The sequence below is a fragment of the Emydura macquarii genome, unplaced genomic scaffold, assembly GCF_026122565.2.
Source record: "Emydura macquarii macquarii isolate MOO-44397 ecotype Brisbane River unplaced genomic scaffold, CSIRO-AGI_Emac_v2 contig_554, whole genome shotgun sequence".
Taxonomy (NCBI): Eukaryota; Metazoa; Chordata; order Testudines; family Chelidae; genus Emydura; species Emydura macquarii.
Window position 1 is genome coordinate 2203329 of NW_027130691.1, and position 23903 is coordinate 2227231.

The following is a 23903-nucleotide window of genomic DNA, read 5'->3' on the forward strand; positions in this document are numbered from 1 at the left end:
ATTCCCTGCAGCAACTGCCAGGGGACCCTGCTTTTTCAAAGATGGCTACTGAGACACAACAGCTGACATCTTTGGCTGATCCTGGGGTGCACGGGCAGTGGGGGTCTCTCCTCAACCGTTCCAGAGCGGAGTAGCTGGGAACAGGCATCCTGAAAACCATCACTGACTCTAAATCTCATGACAAGCTTACTGCCTACCCTATTCACGCCTAACCCTAGAGCAGCACGGCCATGGATCCAGCCCAGCATGCGTCCAGTATCCTGCAGTAACTAACAGATCGACAGGGGCAGGTCCTCAGCTCTTGGAGCCTCAATTGCAGCTATGACAGTTTAAACCAGCTAAAGATCTGCCTGATAATATTAAGGCCAGAAGAGACCCTTATGATCATCTAGTCTCACCTCCCGTGTATAACACAGGCCAAAGAATGTCCCCCAGTAATTCCTCTATCAAGCTCATAATAAACGAGTGTGCACTGAAGATTAGATAAGAGAACTGGTTTTGCTGTTAAGCTCCCAAGGGTTTATTTTAAATAGTCAGATAACTTAGGGTTATGTCACAAAAGAGAAGAGGATTTTAGTTTCCGTGGTAGCAGAGAGAGAACAGGCGGCTGGGACTAAGGCTTTTAACCTCTGGGTGCTCAGCACTGCGTCGGAGAGCAGTCCAGAGCACATCCTGCAGATCCAGATCCTTCAGGAGGAGAACAGCTTCTGGGTGGATATTTTTTCACACACAACAGAAGAATAGAGCAAGAGGACCATGAGCACACGCCACGCGCTCCACAAGCAAGCACATGTTGCTCACTGCCCGATGAAACATGTGTTGGAAACTAACATCAGTGTGGGCTCTTGTAAATAAGACCCACTCATGTGGAGGATTAATAAAGCAAAGCAAATGTTATGGCTGCTGGCACTCTTAGAGGGCCCTGGCCCTCTTGCCTTGTGGTCTACAAGTCCGTGCGCCTTGTCTGAATTTTCCACAATGGATAATGAAATAGGGACCTTGCAGGTTCCTAGCCCCAAAGTGTCCAAGTTTGAGTCAGTTCTGTCAAACTCACCATGTGCCAGTGGATTCTGACTGAAATTCCATCCCTTCTGCCCAGCTCAGATGCTAAAGTAGCATCTTCACTAAGCACAAGTCAGCATTGATAACAATCTGAACTCTGTAGTAAAGTGGTCATAATGGGGATAACTGGATTACCCAAGCATTAGGGAATGGAGCCATGTTCCACCCCTCCTTACTTCCTCTTTGTCAGTGGGTGACATTCTCCTTCGCCCCCCGCCGCACATTGTTTTATTTTGTTTTTTATGATGCAGTTGAAATAAAGTAGCACATTCACACCCTGAGTCCTGAGAACAGAGCATCATTTTTGTTGCACTCTGCCATCCCTTTACAAAAAAACTCCAGGAGGAAACAGTGAGTTTGGACAAGTTTGTCACTGGTTCAAGTTAGTGAAATGGTGGAAAACAATTTCCTTTTAGATATAAATGTTTTCATACGGCTTCACTGCTGCTAGATGTGAGCTACTGGCATTTTATGTATTCACGCACATCTGAGCATTGCAAATGCAGTTTTTAGCACTCTTGGAAAGAACACTGAACTTTGAAAATCAACCTGTACAATAAATAAGTCTCTTTCATCCCTTTCTCCAAAACATTTAGTGGAACGAAGGCCCAAACCCCATATAGGACAAAGGAAGAACTGTATTTATTTGTTTATTTTGTTAGGTGCAAACTATGGTTTAAGTAATGTTAAGTGAATCACTCCTGCAGTATTTATAATTTATGTGAGATTTAACAGGAGCAGAGTCGTAAGTGCTTGTCTATTAACTATTTATGGTCTCACCCCCAGTTGACAAGCATGGTTGGGCACTGAGATCACAGCTATCCTGCAACGTTTTATTTAAACATTATTAAGAGTTCACACAGCCTGGAGGAATGCCTTCGCTTTCAGGGAATATTAGACTCTGCTGCGATAAAGCCTCTTGGTCACAGGGAATCAATGTTTGCTCAAAATACACACTGGATTCCAGCATAACTAGACCGTCTTCATCCAACCCCTCCACACACAATTCTCCAGCCCCACCTTCCCTGGATGAAGAGACATTTTTTGGCTCATTTCACAAGCCTGGGCAATGGGCACTGGAAGTGCCTGAATGTGCTCCTTGCATAGCAGCGTTCCTTAACTGCTTTCCCTTAAGCCTATGCCTTGTGCAGCAGATGTCAGATAAACTCAGATATCTTGGTATCTGGAGAAAGCTAAATCAACCTGCATATCTTTAGCCTTTGCTTGCAGTGCTGTTATTTTTATGCAGTCTCAGTGAGACATCTAAGAGGATGCTCTCAGATGCCTCTTCAAAACTCTACCCTAGAAATTGATGTATGTCGTATCACAAGGAGACCGGGTGTTGTGTTACATCAGCCCCCTAAATGTCTCGAGGAAGTATTACAAAAGCCTTGGTTTACATTTGTGCTTATATTTTCCAAATGCAATTAACAGACTCTGCGCACTGTTCTAAAAGACAATATGCAAAATTTCAAAACGGATGCCTGGCTAACGAAAGCCCTTGTGAATTAGCTGAACCACGAGAGTCTGCAAAACTGGGAAATGCACATTCCTGGAATTAGCCAAGGTATGCAATGCTCTTTAATTTTGAATGCAACTTAGAGCTGGTTCAGATAGAATTCATGAATTGACCAGAACATTTGATAGGTTTCATTCCTAGGGGAGAGTGGGTCCTTTCTAGACAGAGTTTTCTGGCCATATATACAAAATATGCAAACCAACACACCTAACACAAAGTGTGTTTGAGCCACCCTCAAAAAGTAACAGAATAACTCAAACTCCTTTTCCTCTAGAAAAGCTGCTGGTGGCATCCGGGATGCATGTTTGTTTATGAAAACAACGAAGAAGATTTACTCATTTATTTTAGCAAAGGGAACGGTTACTTTCTGGCTAGGATTCTGCCAGCAGCACAACCATATTAGAAGCAGCTATTGCATGAATAATCTTTTCCTTTCATGGGGGGTTTGTCGCTCACTATTAAATAAAAGCTTGAAGGAGACTGAAAAGTGAAAATAAATCAGCGTTGTTCTGATTTGCTCTTTAAATGTCAGTCTGAGTCTGGCCGTGATTTCGTAAACGCAGAGCAGGTGAATTGTTCATCACAACGGATTCATGTGCAACCTGGATGGAGAACGTTCTCTCTTTTGTGCACCCCACTTTACGCTGGAGGGTCCAGATGAACGGATGCAAAAGGGAAGCTTGTGGCCTGAGGTAAGTCTCTTTCCATTCAAACGTCTCCCTTCCTCTCTCTCTCAATGCACCAAGACACACTGGCCAATGTGGATGACTCCTAGTTGTGCCTCTGTTCAACACTGGAAGAAGGGGTGGGGCAGCTGGGTGAATGGAAGAGTTTTCTCTTGATCATTCTAGATCAGTGGTTCTCACCCTTCTCCCTACTGTGACCCCATGTCACAACAGATCAGATGCTGGGAGAGTGATGAACGGAGCTCTATTCTTCTAGGTAAGCAACTGCTCTGTTTGCCAGGGATGTTATGCAGCGAGGCACAGGAGACGTAAAGTTATGAATGGCAGAGGAGGTGGCCAATGGGACAACCTTGGTTTTAAAATGTATCCCACACTGTGAACATTTTGGGGAAAACAACACACTAAGCCTCGGGGCTTGATTGTGAACTCATGCTGCTTTGCTTCCTGGTAGGAAGTGAGACAGTCAATGGCCTCAGAACCACCCGAGATGAGAGAGCTTGCCTCTGAGTCAACGAAAGCTCATCGAAACTGGACGTTTGCACAAAGCGTGGCGGGTTTGACAAATCGGCATTCTCGGAAAAAAACTCGGTGGTGTTGGAAAATTCCCAACCAGCGCTCGGCTGGCTAACGTCCTCCATATTTATTGGAGGTAAGCAGGCAGAGCGATTTCTTTCTTTGATAAAACCAGTGAGTACGGAGGTCACCGGGCTGCCCCAGCCAAAGCTACGTGAAGAGTGGAATGCAAGGGAGTCATAATAATGATTTGGGGGCGCGGGGGAAAGGAAAGCTACCCAGCACCATTAGAGAGCCGCTCTGACTGCCCTCAGCACTCCGCTTGTCAAAACCAAACCTGATGTGGCTGACATCAGAGAAATCCAGGACAAGCAGCGAGAGGAAGTGGCCTGTAAAACATTACTTACCCTGCTTGAGGGCCAACTCTAACAACAAATTGGATAGGCCTGTCTCGAAATATCGAGCACACAGAACATCAAGCAGAAAATTACCTGTTGTTCCGGGACCCTTGGGCCAATCTGCAGGTTATTGGGAGGCTTGCAAAGAAGTAATTATGTGCAACAGACAGTAAGGGTGTTGGAAACGCTACAGGACCCCCATGGCATGCTGGGACTGAGAGCAAACTGGTGAGTCTGGGCCAATTAGTTAGCACAACTCAGGACATAATTTATTTCCCTGCATCACAGGATCCCCCCGGTGTATGTTGTTATAATATCTGCCAGCTCGTAGATTTCATAGCGCAGCAGCAGCCGCACCTATGTGAAAGACCACTGGATAGAAATTGGTTTATCGCAAGAAGGCACCAGGACATGGAGCAGGATGAATTAAGCCTCCGTCGGCGATGGCAGCTCATGCATGTCTCTGCTTCCTAGACACCACCCTCTAAACGCACTCTGGAAATTATGTTCCAACCATTGAAAGGCAACACAAGTCCAGAATAAATCCAGCCAAAGATCAAAGCACCGGAGTGATGGATACCTGGGAACAACCCAGAGCTGGGAAAGTGGTAACCTTACTTGATTATCTGAAAAAAATGGGCCATATCCAGGAGGTGTAAACAGCTTCTGATGCTGCAACAAGCCCTTCCCAGCCTCCAGCAAGGAGAGTCCATTGGTGTCTGATATGAGGTAATGACCCTCTCTTATATGAAAGCCCCCACCTCTTCTTACCAGCTCCACACGCCTGCGACTGGCTTCCAGCTCCCTCTGCACCAGCTCATTCATATCTGCCTTCATCTCCTCCATGCGCATCTGGTAATACTTGGCATTCTCCTTCTCTCGATCCTCTGACTCCACAGCCTTCTCCAGTTCCACTCCCATCTTTATTACACTGTCCCGCAAACGAAGCACAAGCATCTGGAGAGAGGGGGGGAACAAAAGGCAAAGGGGTAATTTTAAATAAAGGATTACAAGGAGTTTTTCCCCATTGTTTAATCTTTTATAATGATGTACATGGAGGAATGCTCTCCCTTCCTGACCCCTAGAGAAGGTCAGCTGATGCCTTGAAGCATGAAGTTTGTTTATACTTACTATTGGATCAAACATTGCAAATGTTGGCAGCTGTCATAATATTAAGCAGCCAGCGTTTGTCTCAGTGACCCTCTGATGCAATGAATTCCATGCAGGCTGACTGTGAACTCCACAAAGCACGGTTTCCTTTGGTTGGCTTTAAAGTTATGGCTCTTTAATTTCATTGCACAGCCCATTGCATTTATTGGGGGCAGGTTTAAGAGCCCTGAGAGCTTCCGCACAGCTCAGATCACATTGCAATCAGTGTGTGGAATGCAGTGTATACAACAGCAGCACGCACTGCAAAGCAACGCCTTCCGTGTCCCATCATTCATTATCCACTGCCTAGGGCAGGGAAACAATCTGGGAGGCAAGCATCACATCGCATCGCATTACATTTCCCCTCTCCTTTCCTATCCTGCTGGTATATCATTGCAAAGTGGCCCTACCTCGTTTTCTTTGGCCTCCCTTCTCTCGGCCTTACCCCCTCTATTAGTCACATTTCGGGGGGGGATGGGTATTTTTATTTTGTCTCATAATATGAAAGGAAATGGGCACAAATAAATGCAGGCCGGGGTTTTAAGTGGCTAGATATGCACTGATGTGCCTGGTTTTAATATGCTGCATTTTGGACTGTGCCGTAAGCCCTGCGATGCCTTCGGAAAGGCACTGTGATAACCGTGCTAAGGAGTAAATCAATATAGTGCTGTATCCCTCGAGGCAGGGACCATATCTTCCTACATGTTTTTATAGCACTGAGCATGCCTCTGGCTTGCAAAGAATACAGCAATAGAGCATGAATAATGAACCTCTGTGGTATGAAATCCACAGCCCCATCAGAGCCGCAGATTCCAAAGAAGAAGCCTCCCCCCCTTCCCAGGGCAATGCCATGGGTTCCATGCTCTGGGGGCATTACAGATGTGGCCCCAGGAGCTGGTGTCTGCTCTGGGTAGGAAAGATCCCAAAGCAACTTTCACAAGGGCAGGCGTCTGCTCTGGTTTCCACAGCCTCTTGCCACACTGTTTTGCACTACTCTGAGAGCCACTTGGCCTCTTCCATCCACACCAGAAGTAGCTGCATTGCCACGGCGCTTGTAAAGCACACGGTGATGCAGGCCAATATCTCACCATGACAGCAGCGCTGACAAAGGCAACCACTTTTTTCAAAGGGCTTTTCTCTCTGTGTGTTAGAGGCAAATAAGTAGCTCAGAAATATGCAGTACCTCAAACCGCTTAACCTGCACACTCTGGAACTCCAGCCTGTTCTCCAGATCACAGATCAGCGCTTCCTGCCGACTGACGATGGAACGTTCAACCATCGACTGCTCCACGTAAGCAATCCGGGCCTGAGCCACCTGCAGCTATTTTAGAGAGGGGGGGGAGGGGAAGACAGGGTTTGTGAAGCTTCAGGCTTTTAGTTGGAAATGTCAGAACCAGCTCAAACGTTCCTTGGCCTCTTTCAAGTGCCCGCTTCCTCTCCTCTTTTATTAATGCCTCTCTGCAGTACTGTCTACCATGCAACCTTCTCATGGCAGCACCACATCCATTGAGACAAGAGAGCTGTCAACAGCCCCTTCTGAAAGCACACTGAAAGTGCAAGGGCCGCACGCAGGTGCCGAGCAGTTCACGAAGATACAGGTTCCCAAGCAGGGTTGGCACCTGTCCAGGTTTTCCCGGGATCATCACTTTTTTGGTTTTAATAACTGACATGGGAAATCTGTCAGGGTTGTCACTACACAGTGCCAGCCCAGCTAGCCAGTTCTATGGGCTCAGGATTATCCCCCAAGTCCCAATCTTTTTCTACCTCAGCGGTGGCAGCCAGACGTCCTGTGCTATGGTTTGCATGAAGGGTGTGCAAACAATTCCTTCTATTCAGTGGTTTTACGAACAGAAAAATGAGGGCGAGTTTTCAGCCAGCTGGGTGGTTTGTTTTCCCCCTCTCCAGTCTTTTGAGGACGGTACATGTATGAAATTGTGCAGTGTGGCCCAGGGCGGAATTTTGTCTGGCCCCTGGAATTCCAGAGGCAGCCTTGGAAATAAGGCTCAGAAACAATGAGGGGGAAAATTAACCAGCCCTTTCCAAACCTCGGTAAACACTGGGATCAAAATGTATTTTTGGCCCAGACAGAGGAAATATTTCTTATTTTCTCCAAACTGTCTGTCAAACCCTCCAATCTGTCTCCTAGTGAGCGAGTCCAACTCCTAGGCCTGGGAGAGCAAAGCACTCAGCCAGTGGGACGCCTGGCGTGCTTGTTATTAAATACATGCTTTACAGGACTGGAGCCAGGGTGCCACGAGCAGGGAAGAACTGTCCCCACTGAGGCGGTGGAAGGAGGCATATTCCCTCTGAATCTGGTGCGGTAGCACAATTCAAGAAACTGCAACAGCAAAGACAAGGAGCAGGAAACTCCCCGGGTCTCAAAGAACCATGTAAGTGTGAATTTTCATCAGTCCCAAGGAAAGTTCACCTGCAGGTGGCTATAGATTTCCTGAACATGCTGTTTGGCCCAGTTTCTCAGCTTCGCCCTGAGGAAAGTCAGTACTCAGCAGTGTTTACAGCAACTAAAAGGAGGCGTTTACGTTTGTACTTGTCTCATTGATCTTGCAGACTTAGACGGTGGGTTATGAAGAGGAGAGGGACCATGGCATTGCAGAGAGGAGATAGTTCTCTGACAATGAGTAGGTAAACATTTCATTTGATGTCACCCAAGGATATGAGGACACTGCATGTCAGTGCTGAAGCTCAGAACTTCAATGGATTCTTAGACATGCCTCTGGATGGGGGTATTCCAGGGGATATGAGCATCTTACTAAGTCCTGGGATCTGCAGGCAATGACAGGACTGGCAATAAGAAGCCATAGGACCGAGTGATTCCTTTAAGCCCTTTGTTGCCTGTCTGCTCCAGGGATGAGTTAATGCCTGGGCAGATGTACCTTATAGCCAGATATTTCGAGCCCCAGGGGAGGCACTTACTTTCTCTTGAAGATTTTGTTTCTCTTTCTTCACTTCCTCCAGCTGCGTCTGTAGTTCCTGAATCTGAGTAATGTCTGCTGCAGACTGTGAAAACAGGAAACCCAGCAATAGCGGCAAAACAGAGAACTTGGAGCAGAACTGGGAACACACAAGTTTTGAAGACTGGCAAGGGAAAGGCAATTCCCAGTACATCTGAATGGGCAGCTGTTCCTGTCCTGAACTATGCCAGCATAAACCCACCAACCTTGCCCGATTTCTCAGCTTCTGGGGACAGCCACTGGCAGAACTGATCAGATGTGACATCACCAGGGTCATCCTCAAAGGTAGATCCTGTAAGTCCTTAGACTTGTTCCACTTGCAAAGCTACTATGGACCTTTCATGGTCGAGAAAACGTCTGGCAAATACTGGACCTCTGTCCGAATGGGGCCCCTTCTATACCTTCGGAGTCCGGAGACCTGCACTGATCTTTTCCATGCTGAGACAGTTCAGAGGGCTGGCACTGTCACATAATGTTTAAGCTATTTATATAGAAGCCACATAGACTCCTGGCCCATAGCCAGTACCCTCAACACATCAATGTCCTCTTCCAATCTCCCCTCTAGTCAAAGGCTGAGAACCCCACAAAGGATCGCCAAACACAGCTTGTCAGCATTTTTCATGGAAACTTTTTTTTTCTGTAATTTGTTTTAAATGGAAATTTTCCCAAGGAAATTCAGTGAAAAATCACACAATTTCCAGTGAAAATGGCAAACCACTTTTTCAGTTTTAAACCAAACACAACTTTGCAGTTTGGCTACTGAAAACTGGAGGGGGAAAAAAAATCAGTGTTGAGGTTTTCAATGGAAATTTGAATTTTTTTTCATTTTTGTTGACATTTTTCATGGGAAAAGGGTAATAATTTCCTGACCAACAATATCTCCAAGCCAGTTTGTTCTTCTAAGCAACAACTTTTATGGATGGATTTGGAGTGTGACTTTGGTTACTTGCATAGACACCCACTGTTTAACACTTGATCATGGATCCCCAGCTGCCAGATTTATTAAAAGTCATGATTTCAGGAGAGTAACAAACTAGCTGTCGCAAACCATATTGCAATGACTCTCTCGATGTGTGTGTCTGGGTATGCATGTTCACACCGTTTATTAGAATGTATTGTTTGAAAACTATTAGCAATATGTTTACGTGATTCCAGCAGGTTACACATTTCCTTTCTAACCCTTCCCCTGTGGTGTAACGCCATGATGCATTCTGGACATCTGTCTAGTGATCTCTTCTTCTCCCCATAGGCCTGTGTGTACTCATGCACATCCATTTCCTCTTCATCACACTCTTTACCTGTGCAATCAGAGCCTTGTGCTTTGTCATAAGTTCGTTCAGATCCTCCTGGTCCTCATCAATGCGTTTCAGGAGATCAGCTTTCTCGTGCTGCAGCTGGTAAAGCTGCTCGTCACCCTGCAGAGGACAAATAGGAAGCTGCTCGTTCAGAGTTGACAAGAGAGTGCTGACAGAGTGAGTGTGAGTGTGTGTGGACAGAGACGATGGGATTGTTCCAAGTGCTGCCAGTGGTAGTGGAGGGATTTTAGGGCTGGAATTCTCTGCTGCGCACGCAGACTTGCTTTCATTGGTGGCACTTCATTGAGGGCTTTTTCCATTTCCATGCACATACTGAAAGTCCGTGTGCTTCTGTTTCATGTTGATAGGGAGAGGAAGGTAAGGGTTTATTGGTGTTCACCACATCACTGCAGACAGCATAGGCTATGTTGTGTGTTTTGGATAATTTGTGCCACTTTACATGTCCCTGGAGGCAAGAAATGTCCTTGGGCTGGCTCTCCCTGAAAGCTTAGACAATTTAAAGTAATTTACAAGCAAACGACATGTGCGAGTCCCAGTTCTGAGGATCTCAGAGTCTAAACAATACAGTGCATAAAACATGTACAGCTATCCACAAAGCACCACACTGCCCTGGGGCGCTGGGTGGGTTATAGGCAGTTTCAGTAATGTCTGTTATTCTAAGGGCGTTTTCCCTGGGCACATACCAGGTTCTTGTTCCTGCTGATTGTCTCTAGCTCTGTGTGTAGGTTCTCCAGCTCCAGAGCCATTGCCTTCTGGGACATCTGAGCCTCTGCACATTTGGCTTTGCTCTCTTCCCACTGTGAAGAAGTGAGAAAGACCATAATTACGTCAGCTCTCACTGACTGCCCAAAGTCCTTCCACTGACCGTTCTTCTCCCTTTGCTACACAGCAACATTTGTTTACATTTTACTCCCCGAACATTTTCACCCAATAAAGTACATTTTAACTCAACCTTGTAAAATGTATGTTGTTCTTGAGGCATTCCATTTCCATTTCACACAAAAACTGCTGCCTTCCCATTGGTTACAGTGCCATGAAATAAGACTCCAGAGAAAAACGTGTATTGCTACTCTCCCTCAGTGGGAAGGCTTGCTTTGGGTGTCATTCAATTACCGTCATAAATGGAAATCCTTAAAATAAATCCCCATCTTGCTGAGTAGCGAAGCAAGCGTCTTGTACTGAAATTCTACTGTCTGTCGCTGCCGTTGTGTAGTAAGGTAGAGCTGGGATCATTAATTTGCAAAATTATGTGAATTACATGTAATTTGTGATTAGAGCAATTCATGATTTGGAGTATGCAAATGGGTTTTTCATGTAGTGTAAACTGCATTTGCAAACACACATGAAAGACCACATTTACAAATGCTAATTTGCTCTTGATTTTTATTACTCGGCTATTTAAAAAAAATTACAATGATCTTAAATGTCCTACAGACATCTGGAAGACATGATGTCATTCTAAAATCTAAAAGGTCCCTGGACTGTCCCTGAGGAAGCCCTGAAGAATCCTTACACAGGACTTTTCTCTTCCTTCCTCGGTGCTTCTCATTCCCACTGAGCCAAAGGTACTTTCACAGTTCCAAGCTACTTCATGTAATTAGCTGTTTCAGTTGCCAGTCTCCATCAGGATATGAGCACAGGTCTGTAAGGGCTCCTGGATGCAGACATTCCTTCTGAATCCCAGAGTCAGTTCCCAGGATTTGTTGAAGAGCTCATATAAAAAATTAGCATTTCCTAACCTCCCCCCCATAAATCCCAACCAGCTGCTGTTGTGTTGTTTAGTATCTTCTTTGTAGGAGAGGCAAAGTATTAAAAACCCTTTTATTCAGAAATACGGTTTTCTTAGATTAATTGACTAGCACTGCATCTTTTATTACTTACTGACGGTTTTAAATTAGAGGATTTGGAAGAAAACCTGTGTTTAACCAGCTATAGAAGACATATTTCTCTACCACATGAGAACCTCCAGCCAGGGCAATATTTAATCAATTTATTTGAAGGGAAAGTAGAACAATTGTGGCACATTTAAGTCCTTGTCACAGTCAGCAATGCTCAGTTTTGCCTGGTTATTTATTCCCTAGGCATGTGAAAGGGTGCTGCGGAAGGGTCAGTTACTTAGGTTACTGTGATTCAGTCTTTAACCTGTTATATATAAGTCTTTGTCAAAAGGGTGCCAAATTGCCCAATTAACAACACTAGAGGGGCGGAGGAAAGCAAGTGAATGAGCATCATCAGTCTTTTCAGCACTGAAGTGGGAAACAAGAGACAACTAGGGATTCACTTTTAAAGATGGCATTATAGCAGGGAAAATGGGAGACAAATAGCCTGTGAATGTCTGGCAAAAAGAACTTATTAGTTAAAAGAAAGGGATCCATTGAGAACAGTGAACGGTGAGCGGAGCTGCTATATCTGATCTGCCGCCGCTGATTCAAGGGCACTGTGCTTTCATATGATCTCCGCCTAAGTGAACACTCTCATGCACCGTGAGAGCTAACTCGTAGGTGTCAGCTCCTTACAAACCCCTTCTTGTGGCTACCACTCTGACCTGCTTCTTTTGGCATGAAATCAACATCAGTCCTAACGAACATCAGTGCCCGTGCCTGTGCTCAGCCCCAGCGCTTGTGCGGCCAAGCAACGAAACCACAACGCCCCCTTTGCAACTGACCGTAATCCCGAGTGCTTCATGCACGACAGATTCAACCACCGAAGCAGCCTGCCTTCAGAAAGGCCCGGGAGGCGTGTAAGACAAAGACCGGATTCATTTATGGTAGAAGATGAAAAGAACGCCTCTCAGAGGAGATTTCCTTTGGTAACTTTCTGCGCAGGACAGGCCCAGCCGACATTCTGGGGAAAGTCCTTTACTCTGCATTAACTGTTCCGTCCAGGACGCAGTTGGAGTCTCTCATTTCGGAGCCTGGCGGCAGACACAGTGCTGCCCGCTCAGTGAGATGTATCTAAAGCTACTGGCTGTCCACGCCCTCTCTGAGTCAAGTGCAGTTTACTGGAAGCAGTTCTCAGACTGAGTTCAATGTGTTTTCTCTTTCTTCACAGTTTTTTCCATTGTAGATTTGACTAATAACTAGTAAGACGTGTCTAGAGAGAGAGTGAAGGATTTGACTAGGCACCTTATTTACCTCGGAAATCCCACAGAAGCCAATCCAGGTTTTAGGGTGTGAGCCAGAGCCCTTTGACAGTCACTCCGCTGACTTCAACGGACCTTGGATGGGGCCCCTCATGAGAACCATCAGTAGGAACCCTAAAATCACAGGTGCCCCACTTTTTAAAGGCACACGCAGGCCTGTTGATCTGAATTGTAAGTGCCCGCAGAGTGAATCCAATCACACTGGCACCGTTCGTATTATTTCAGACAGGAGAGAGATGGAAAAGAGGGTTTTCTTCTCTGCGCCTTCAGGCTGTGAGGGTCCCGTTTCACTGAGAGTTTTGAGGGGAGCGTGTGAAAAACCCGTCACACAAAGAGGTGTCTTTAAAGATGCGATCTTGGGGGGCCAACCTGGGCGGGTTCTTTAGTCTCAGTGGGGAGATCTCCCGGCAGTAAGAGGTAGAGCACTTTGAAACACCAGGATTTGGCTGGAACTCACTCTCTGTCCTACATGCAAAAACAAAGCTGAAAGGGTGATACTCCCACATTTCCCAGCTTTCCTCCAGAGCTAACGGCAGCAAACAGAACCTGGGAGACAGTGACTGCTCTTCCAGCTTTGTTTTCCTGACTAAACTCCTAACAACAGCACATTACTTTTTGGAGCACATTTCCCGCTCCCTTTCTTATGTCTGCTATCTCAGTGTGAAAGCAGAGAGGCCAAAAATGCGCAGGTCACAAGATTTTGGACATTAAGGAGAGCTGCGAAGTACCAAAATTAGCAGATTCATTAGGCTGCATCTTTGTGGGAAAACAGTGGGGACACGAATTTCTGAATGAATCTACAGAAGTCTTGTCCTACTGGAACTGAAGCTTGTTCTTTCCTAACCCTGATCAGTGCAAACCAAAATCATTAAGGCCGGGCACTGGCCAATTGGTATGCAAGTCTGTGCATGCTTTCAGAAGAGGTTCCCTGACCGCTTGGTCAGTTGGATGTAGTGACTTTGTAATGTACGTGGGAAAGGCCGCTAAGCAGCATCTTATTTCTGTGCGTGAAGGTGCTAGTGTGTTTCCAGCATCCCAGCATAACAAAGCGAGAGGTTCCAAATGAAAAGAAAAGAAAGGCAAACGTGTCTATCAAGACTCTGTCAGTAACAAAAGTGTTAAGGTCTCTGACCTGACTGCGAAGTTTCTCTAGCTCCTCTTTGCTGATGGACGGACTGGGATCTCCCGCTGTCACCAGCAGGAGCTGCATATCTGCGAGCAGAGCGTGTGTCCTCTTCAGGTCCCGCCGGAGCCGCTTCTCTACGTCGAAGTCCCGATGACCAATCTGGGGGCAGAAAGGTTTTCATTAGAGCTGGTCACCCATTCTGCGGGAAATTCCAACATTTCAGGGCTTTTATTTTGAACCAAATGAAAAGGTGACATTTCAAAATTTCCCACGGAACAAAACTTCAGAAAAATGTCAAACTGGGACTATTGAAATGTTTCACTTCTACATTTTGTTCAACAAAATTTTGTCAAAAACAACTTGTCCTGACAAAATGTTTTGATTTCAATGAAATTACATTTTTCAATAGAAAACCGTTGTTAGAAATTTTTCTACCGTCTCTAGTTTCCATTAGCATCGTGTTTGTACAGAGATGCAGACTGCCTCAGTCTCTAGCGCAAAGCAACAGATTTCAAACGAGCAGCAAGGAAACGATCTGAATAAGTAATGACAAAGTCTAGGACCCAGGCGCTTTAAACTGTCTTGATTCTGTGGAATGTACTCGATGTATACACATGTGCACAGTGATTACTGAGATCCACAGCTACTCCAGACTTTATCTTGCTGCCCTTAAGAGATTTCATCTTTACTGTTAACCCCACTCAGCAGTGAGCAGATGCCAGCAAAAGCTTTCTGGGCATCCTCAAATGTTTTGCATGCCTAACTGCTTGCCCATCAAAAGATAGCACTCAGTGAGAGCTTCCAGAACTGGAAGACCGGGTGCAGCTGCTGTCCGGTGCCGTGCTTCCTGCGCAGACACTGTACCGGTAATAAGCCATAGGGCTTGGCGGCAGGAAGATCCTTAAAGCAATATTATCCCACTTGCAGTGCTAGAGAGCATTGTTACCAAGGATACTACTACAGAAAAAACCAGTGTCGCTAGAGGAAGAACAAGACAACAATGCAGCAGAATATCAATCCGGGAGCATGGAAGACTGTCCAATGTATTTTTCATTGTCACTGCCATTACTGCAGATCTGACCCTTTGGGCTCTATGTCTGTGGGATGCGAAGCATCTGGGAAGTGAATTCCCCCGCTGCAAGCCAGGTTGCGAATCACCCATGCAGCCTCTCTGCTGGCAGGAAGGATGAATTCCAACAGCAGTGTGGGAAAAGCACTGCAAATCCCGGTTTGCATGTTGGGATGGGTTGGCCTTGCCGGTATCTCTGCCCCTTGCACACCGACCGGCCTTCTGCTAATATTGATGCAACTGAGAATTACTAACATGGAGACTCACAGAAAGGGAATCTCTGATTTTTACAGGCATTCACACCTAAAACCTTGTTATTAGGGTTACGCTCTTCCAGTCAGGGAACAGAGACGACCCACTGTGCTTTGTGACCCGATCATGATTAAGCAACATCCCAAATTTCAAATATTGAACAGCTAAAATTAAAAGTTATCACAATTTTTATTGAAGAATGAAAAAAAAATCAAGAGAATATACAATTTTCATTGGGAAATTCCAGATCACAAAAATAAATAAATAAATAACTAAACGAACAGAGAAAAAACCACCAAACAAATGTTTCAGTTTGAATTATTCACACAGAGCTATGGCAAAGCATCTGTTGAAATAGCAAAAGGACCCTTTGCAAATGAGAGTTATTCAGCTTGAGTTGTGTGTCCCTTACTCTGTATGTAGAGGTTTGTCAGTTGTGACATTTCAACAGTCTTGGCAGGCGATCACTATGGCGTTGCTATGTGGGCTCCTCACCTGTTCATTTTGTGCCAGTGTGTTACCCTGAAGCCATTTAAAGAAGAGGAAGTGATTTTAAAAAATTCTACGTCCAAATGAATTTGTGAGCATCCATCGACACAGGGATAAGAGAGTTAGACAAAAAAATGAGCAAAGAAGGAGATGGTGTCAGTGTTTGATTTCAAACTAATTGGAATGTGACAGCACTTGCACTCTGTGCCTCGAAATATTCCTTTACATATCACTACTCTCAGATTTAGTCTCCTATCATCTGGTCGCTGATTAAAATTCATTACATAGACTCGACCTTGGAACCTGTTTTAAAGCGGGTTGGCATTTTTCTGTAACCTGAAAACACTGAGGGTGTCTCTGCTTCCTTAATTGGCTTTTTTATAAGAAGGTCTGTAGCACACTGTCCACTGCAAATCAAACGGTATCGCTACTAACGCTAAAGCCAAGCAGCTCTGCTTTGCTCCCCCCACCTCTTCCCCCACAAGAAGACTATCTCCTGGATGCTGCACTGTACTGTTTGTCCTATCTCAGTGCTTGCCTGCCACAGCAGATGGATTCTGTGTCACAAATACAAACTGGGTTTGTTGACTTCGGCCTTTTGAGTGCCCAGAGCGCTCCAGTCTCTGCCTGCCCTCTCTGTCATCACCAACAGGTGCCTTTTCACTTACGATCAGGGCCATAAAAGCCGACTAATGCTATTCCTTTCTGCTAATCACAACAGGAAATGAAGAATCACAACAGTGAACATGGGCATTCGGTGAAGGGCGTGGACGGAGCGATGACATGGTCCTGGCAATACTTTGTGTGGGGTACCAGCAGCCTTTGGTAAGAACTGTCTGACACTCCCTCTCTCCCATGCCCTGAACTCTCTCTGCAGCTCGTACACACATCCATCCAGCCATGTTAATTTTGTACACTATCAAACAGGAAAATATGCTGAACTGTTGGGTGGCAATAACAGTAATACCCAGCATGCCTATAGCAGGGTTCATTCTGACGGCTACCAAAGCATTTGACAAGCTCCAAGCCTATGGGAAGCTATGGACAGGCCCCATTCCACAATTGTTCATCTCTCCTGATACCTCCCCACCATTGCACAGTCTTGTTAGACTCCAAAATCCAACGAACGCACGCACTTGCCAGATCTCATGAACCCCTGCCAGCTCACACCACTGACCAGGAGTTACGCTATCTAGTTACCATAGCTCCACAGCAGTTGTGCACACTCCTCTGTGTGTGCCTTTGTTTTAAAGTTATTTTAATTGCAACATAACGATGAACTGTCCACAGGCAGTTAGCACAAAAGACTCCGCTCGCTGGGTGATTGCCCCGACTCCCGCTGACTTTCCAGAGAGAAGTGATAAGACAGCCTGTCTAAATGTCCAGGGAGGCCCTTCCACAGCACACCCAGGTAATGGCCAGAATCAACCCGGCCTTTATCAAGGACTCCCACCCCAGGACATGGTGACTGAGAGTTTCTAAACTTGCCTAGATTTGTATGTTACCCAGTCAAGGTGTCATCTAAAGAAGCTACGCTCAAGTTCCTTATCTTGCAATTTAACAGGAAACAGCTGTGTATGCTTTTTCCATGACATGTTCTTCAATCACTGCCATACACACATCAGGTGGTGACAAAAGATTTGTTCAGACAAATGTGGTCAGGACAGACATCTATGGTAAATAACAATCTGATAAACTGCTTCTCAGGGCAGAGGGAGCTGCTCCAGCATTCATTTGGTTTTATTGGCTTCTCCCACAAAAATAGTATGAGGTCAGCATTCCTTTCCAACTGTTCGTTATCCAGATATTTATCCGATGAAGCACTATAAAGCTTTCCCTCAAATTCCCCTTGTGGGATCAGCCACACCTGTGATCTGAGGCTGTATCGGGACCACAGTATTAGAACGGCTATGGCAAATGATATTGCTCTAATAGGCAGGGCGATATTTGCTGGGCAGAATTTGGTGGGAGAAGAGCCGGGATTAGCCCCTTGGCAACAGCTTTGATATCAGGACGTTCACTGTGTTCTGTGCCTGGCTTCATGGACGTTTTGTAATTTGTCACACAGTCATAAAAAAGGTGTTTTGGGTGGGGGCACTCCAAGGGCAAGGTCATATCAAGGATTAGAGTCACACCCTTTCGTCTGGCTGGCAGTTCCATAAACTATCTCCCAGGAGCTGGTGGACTCCAGATTCCTACCTGTTCACAGAGGGTCCCAATCAGCCCTTCCAGATCCTGCTTCTCATGGAGCACCATCTGCTTCTCCTCAAATTCCTGCTCCAGCTGCATCTCCAGCTGACGAAGCTGCGCACGGGCGAGAAGCACACAAAGATCGCTCAGAATGCAATCTGCTGCCCCAACGGAGACTGGCAGCGATTGCTTCTGACTTCATCAATAGCTATTTCTTGGACACTACTTTGCTGGCTCCTTACGGCGGTCGCTGCACAATTGGCACCTTTCCGTACTAAAAGGGGGAAGGCAATCACAGTCCTAGCCACTGATTTTAGATGAAGTCTCTCATTTCTGAATGTGGAACAATACAGCCCAATGGTATGTCCTGCCAGGGCATGGCCAAAGCAGCAGCAGAGCAACACGCAGTAGTTTTGCAGCCCGTTGAACACCCCATCATCGTTAGTAGGGATGGGAGACTTGTTCTTTAAAGGCACTCTTGGTACGTCTACACTGCCAAAAAGATCCTGCAACAGTGAGTCTCAGAGCCTGGGTCAACTGACTCATGGGGCTAAAACGATCAGTGTGGATGTTCCCACTCAGGCTAGAGCCCGGGCTCTAAAACCCAGCGAGAGGGGAAGGCCTCAGAGGCCAGGATCCAGCCCTGAGCAGGAACGTCTACATGGCTATTTTCAGCCCTATAGCACGAGCCCCGCAAGCCTGAACCCTGTGACCCGAGTTCTGAGGCTCGCTGCCGCAGGGGTCTGTCCCTGAGAAGATGTACGTACTTGCTTTGTTCTTGGCAACGCCACCACTTCTGGCCCAGCCCAGCGCCCCCCCCCTCACCCCCTCAGTCCATCACTGCTGCTCTGCACTGCTCTCCTGGGAGCCTAACCTGACAACAGGGGATTCCTCCTGTCAGGGTAATCCTCGGGTGGCTTAGAGATGCCATAGCAACTTCGGAGAATTAGTGCGGTTGTGGCCAGAGAAAAGGGGCCATATTCTCTGCACTCTGACACGGACTTGACAGGCTGAGTCATGTCCCCGGTGTGTCTCAGTTTCCCCGTCTGTGAAAAGGGAACAACAACAGTGCCCTCACCGAGGTGCTGGGGGGGGTTAATCAGGCCACGTCTGTACAGCGACAGCCTTAAAGAGATGGCAAGTGTTAGGGGAACCTAACCAGGCTCATTCATCTGGCCCTTCTCCAGACACCATTTATCACCGCTTGTCGAGACAATGAAAAATACCCTGCGGACGGAGAAGCAAGAGCCCGATTAGCATTTCACAGCTTTGCTGTACGGCTGACAGAGGAGCAGCTAGATTACATGTGGGGAATCAGAATCAGAACGGTTTGTTCCATAGCCTGACGTCTGTTCCTGCAGGCCACTAAAGGACCGGCCCTAGAGGAGCAACCTTGCCAAGAAGGCTCCAGCTCGGAGCCTGCCGGGGGCTGGCGTGGATCATCGGCGCTCTCCCAAGACACCCGCCAGCCTCCCTCTGCATCTCTGAAAAGCAGCTCCTAAACCAGGTTTAAAAGGGGAAAGCGAGCGAGCGAGCGAGCCAGCTGCTAAATATTGATTGCCCTCTCGGGAGTCTCTGCCGTTTACTCATTTAGGGGAAAAAACCTTCGATCTGTTTGGGGCAAGGGAGGGCAAAGAGGGAAAATGGCTGCTCAGCGGAGAGCCACTTTGGACCTGGGTTAAACCCAGCCCCTGCACCTTTCCGCACGCTGCAGTCAGATTAGAAGCTATATTTGCCCACTCCCATTTTCTAACGTGACTTCACCATCGAAATCGGTTGGGCCTTCCCATGTTGAGCAGCGCAACCTCTAAATACTTGTGACAATCGGGGCCTCGTTTCTGAATCGTTCCCCAGTCACCATCACAGACAGAAGAGACTCAAATCCCTTTCCCCAACGGCACGTTCAACAGACTGGTTGACAGCGCGTCCCTGGGTCACAGCCTTCAGCGAGTCCCCCCCAATTAACACTTCCCTGACATACCCTCCTCTGACAGGACTGGCGGACATCTTCCAGCTCCTCTTCCTTGTCTTCCAGCTCCTTCTGGTGAATCTGCTTCATCCGTTCTATTTCCATTTCAAGCCTCATATGGAGCTGAGGAGACCCAAGACAAAGAGCTCTGTGTCGGCTGGGTGAATTGTTACCAACTCTCCCGGCGCTTCCTCAGTTTACTGAACAGGCAGGAAACTGCAGCACATTTCCTCTGGAGATTTAAGAAGGATGCCAGGTGGGCAGCTCCAGGCAGCCCAAATGTGTGGGAGGGGTACAACTACCTATCACACCATAACAAATATCTCAGATCTCTCTGCCAGGGGGACTTAGCATGACGGAAGCTGCCAGGAGCTGAATGTTTCCAAGCAGAAAGCGGAGGACGCGACCACCTGCACGCTGTCAGCCTTCCCCCATGCTGTACTGGTATCACACTGCAATACTCGGCCATGGCAATGCAACACACCTGCTACCAGTCAGTGCAATGAGTTTCTGAGCTTAAGCACATGATGATGAACCAGCTGAATGATGTTAAAGGAGTTCTGTTGGACAAGGCGAATCAATAAACTGTACATTGAGTTTCCATAAGGTGAGAGGCTGCAGAAGAGCCTAAAAATCAGTCTCAGGCTGGGGGGAGTTGATTCCTTGTTCTGTACTTCTTAGGGTGCTGCAGACCAATGCACTGACCTGCCATGCCACCGGTGCCCTGCTGGACTGAATAGCCTAAGGAGAAAGGAACGTTACCTGTTCCAGCTGCTCAACGGCATTTGCATGGCGACTCAGTTCTTCTTGCTGTTCAGCGGCACTGGACTCAAGCTCCCAAAGCTTCTTCTTGAGGGTGGGCATGGCATTCTCCTCCAAGGCATCCGATGACGTGAGCTCCTGCACTCGGGAGGCTAGCACTGCAACGCGCTGATTCAGGCCGGACGCTTCCAGATCCTTTTGCTATGCAGGGAAATAGAAGAAAGTCCACAAATGTGGAGGGTCAGAGTAGGCTTATTAGCAATGCAGCCACCTGCTTCCCTGAGAAAGCAACCTCCCAGGACTTGACTGAGAAACCAGCACTGGTCAGAAAACGGTGGGGGTAGGGGAGAATAAATTCAAATGTGAAAAAAAATCTTTCACTGAAATTTGGAAAATCTTCAACCTGGTTTGTTAGGAACCTCTCGAAACGTGACTTTGAGCAACACAGGGAGGAGAAGAGCAGGAAAGGAAGAGGCATTCTCCATCATGCAGCACGTAAACAACAACAAGAGCTGTAACCTTACTTTTGCAATCTGCTATAGAGACCCTGGAGATTCAACCCATGACACAGGGGCTTCTTCAAGGGGTGGGAGGTAAACTCTGAACTTATTCGATGCAGCAGTCACCCAATGAAAATAACGACCCACTTCTTCAGACTACCCCATCAGCCCCCACTCACTGCAGGATCTACTCCTTGGTTTAAGATACCTTCCATGAACTCGCAGCACCTAGCTCAGACCAGTTCATCCGAGCAGGGCTTTTGTCTCTCTCTCTACTCCTCTCTCGCTCCCTCTGCCCATCCACCGCTGACCCCTTCTCTTACTCCCCCGCGACGTCACTGTTGTGGCTGGGACAGTGCCTCCCTTGCAGTTCCTGCCATCTGGTACTATCTTCTCTTCGTCATGCCACTGCGTCTCAATTCAGCTCTCCAACGAGAGCATGCCCCCTCTCCCCAGCCTAGTTCTCCTACTTCCTTTCTCCCTCTGCTGGCCTCTGCTCTCCAACTCTGTCGCTGAAGTTCTCGGCTCTGCAAGGGAGGAATGAAAGTTTCTCTCACAAAACAAAGCTGTGTTGCAGTATCACAGGCTTTGACGGACTTGCCTGACTGGTTCACTGGCATTCGGAATACCCTCGTTTCCGGCAGGATTTTCTGAGCAGCTCTCACATCTCAGAGGTTCCAGAATAAGATCCCTGCCGTACCAACGAACACAACCAATACTCTTGGCTACAGCTAAAGATCTTTTTAGAGAGACCCCTGCTGATGGATTTACTAACCCAGGGACTACAGCTCCCATCAGCCCTTCCCCACCGCACGTCCCTTTACCTCCTGGTGAAAGCAAAGATCATGAACCAGGTGGTGGCCGGGCCCTGTTTGGAAGCAGTGGCTGCATGGCAAGCCAGGAGCTGCTGAAAAGCTAGAGACAAAAATATCTTCTCCAGGGACTCTGTGCAGAGCTGCGTTTGGAACAGGCTGTGCCTGGCAGGCATTTCAGCTGGAGGCAAGTCTGCCTGGGACTTATGGGCAAGCAGCAGGGGCTGGGCAGGGAGCCAGGGCAGAGGAGCCCCAGTGAGCCTGGCCTGGGAAACTGCGAGCTGCTATTTGCTTGAATAGACATTGGCCTGAAGAGCCTTGGCGCTCAGTTGAGTGGCCCCAGGGAGCCAAACAGGAGCCTCTATTGCTCACTTAGAACTCTGTCTATGCCGCTACGCCTAGGGTATCTGCAACCTTCCCCTTTCCCGCCAGCCCTGGCAAAATACCTTCCCAGAGCCATGTGTCTGAGTGGTTCTTGGGGTTCACCAGGGCTAGCACCTACAAATCCTAGCAGCTGAAACACCTACAGAGCACGCCTGCGAGTCATGCTCCGCCTGGCACGCTGTTGGCACCCTCGGGGTTTGGGGTGCTCCATTACTGAGAGCCCCAGGATTTACATCCCATTCCAAGAAAACAAGGGCAACTCATAGGTTGAAAAAACCCTTCCTCTGCTTCTCTCTTTCCACCACCAAGGGCTGATTTAACACTGTGTCCTGCCCGTTCTACACAGGCTTACAGCTTGGAGTCACGCCAGCAGAAAACTGGAACCGTGACGTGCTAATTCTGGCCCCAGCTCATTTCTGCAATGCCCTGGGGCCCCAGCCCTGCAGCTTGTTACAGACAGACTCACAGACAGACCCCTAAACCTGGGCCGAGCTCAGTCTACTTCAGTGGGTTTCTGTGTAGCAGTTGGGTTCCTTGCCTGTCGGAGGAGCCTGATGCTGGAGAGCCTTACGCATCCTGCTATGTGCTAGAAGAAATCACAGAACAAAGACATCTCCAGCAGTGTGGTTTGTGTCTAATTATCATGACTGTAATTACAATTATTACAGCTTTGCTGGAAGATGCCAGTTCTCAAGAGCAGCCAGATAAGCCAGGGCAAACTGGAATATGTTCCTCTCACCTCTAACCTCTGCTGAAGTTTCCCCAGTTCCCATCTGACGGTGGTGTTTTCCTGAGTCACTTTTTCACGAAGCCTCTTTTCAAAGGCTGACTCGCCCAAGGCCTGGGCTAGCTGCATGTCAAACCTGCCACACGTGAAACAACCACATTATTGCTCTTTACAGACAACATCCTGACCGGGAACAGGGCTACAAGTGAGTGTTATCAGGGGGATCGCTCCAAAAGGAGAGGACAGGATGGTGGCAATTAGCATTCCCTTGGCGTTGGACTGGCCGAGTGCTTCTGAGGTGACATTTCAGGGCTCAGCCCAAATGGGGCCACCTGATATATCTAGAGTCTGCAAAGTGTTGCTGTCGTTTGGCGAATTGTTAATTACTCCCTTTAAGTGCTGGGAGGCTCCTGAAAAGCAACTGTGCACATTTAGCTCTTTGCACATGTGCACCTGAAGCAGCACTCCGCAAAGAGCAGAACATTAACAAGAACTTTAAGTGGCCATTACTAATGGGAAATGCTTTAAAATACTCAGACACACACAGAGTAACCCCGAGCTTCCCCCTCAGGCTGAGAGTCTGCCCTGAACAAACACAACATTGCAGGCAATTCAGAGCCCAATCTGCTGGCGCTGACCCCGGGACTCCGCCATGCCCTTTCAGCTCCAGGAACCTGGTGATTTCAGAGCAATAATTAGGTGATTAAACTTTCTTGACTTGATAGTAGATGTGGGTCTGACCCCAAACCCTCAGTTCTAAACTCAGGATCTGAGCTCCGTGGAGATAGTAAAATGAGGGATACTGGCAATGAAATGGCATTGAAAGGAACACAGAGAGAGCTGATAATGCAGGCGAGGTCCAGTTT

At 47.3% G+C, this 23903-nt stretch overlaps 1 protein-coding gene across 1 annotated transcript in view; it reads right to left on the minus strand.

The window, feature by feature from the left end:
• MYO18B (myosin XVIIIB) overlaps nucleotides 1–23903 on the minus strand; it is a 154556-nt gene that overhangs the window by 38456 nt on the left and 92197 nt on the right. Inside the window, exons 29-38 of the mRNA XM_067539421.1 lie at nucleotides 23050–23173; nucleotides 20615–20815; nucleotides 19865–19975; nucleotides 17893–17997; nucleotides 13890–14042; nucleotides 10299–10412; nucleotides 9598–9714; nucleotides 8262–8345; nucleotides 6511–6648; nucleotides 4950–5135 (exon numbers count right to left, since the gene is read on the minus strand). Of these exons, the coding sequence (XP_067395522.1) occupies nucleotides 4950–5135; nucleotides 6511–6648; nucleotides 8262–8345; nucleotides 9598–9714; nucleotides 10299–10412; nucleotides 13890–14042; nucleotides 17893–17997; nucleotides 19865–19975; nucleotides 20615–20815; nucleotides 23050–23173 (1333 nt within the window). The remainder of the gene's footprint in view (nucleotides 1–4949; nucleotides 5136–6510; nucleotides 6649–8261; nucleotides 8346–9597; nucleotides 9715–10298; nucleotides 10413–13889; nucleotides 14043–17892; nucleotides 17998–19864; nucleotides 19976–20614; nucleotides 20816–23049; nucleotides 23174–23903) is intronic.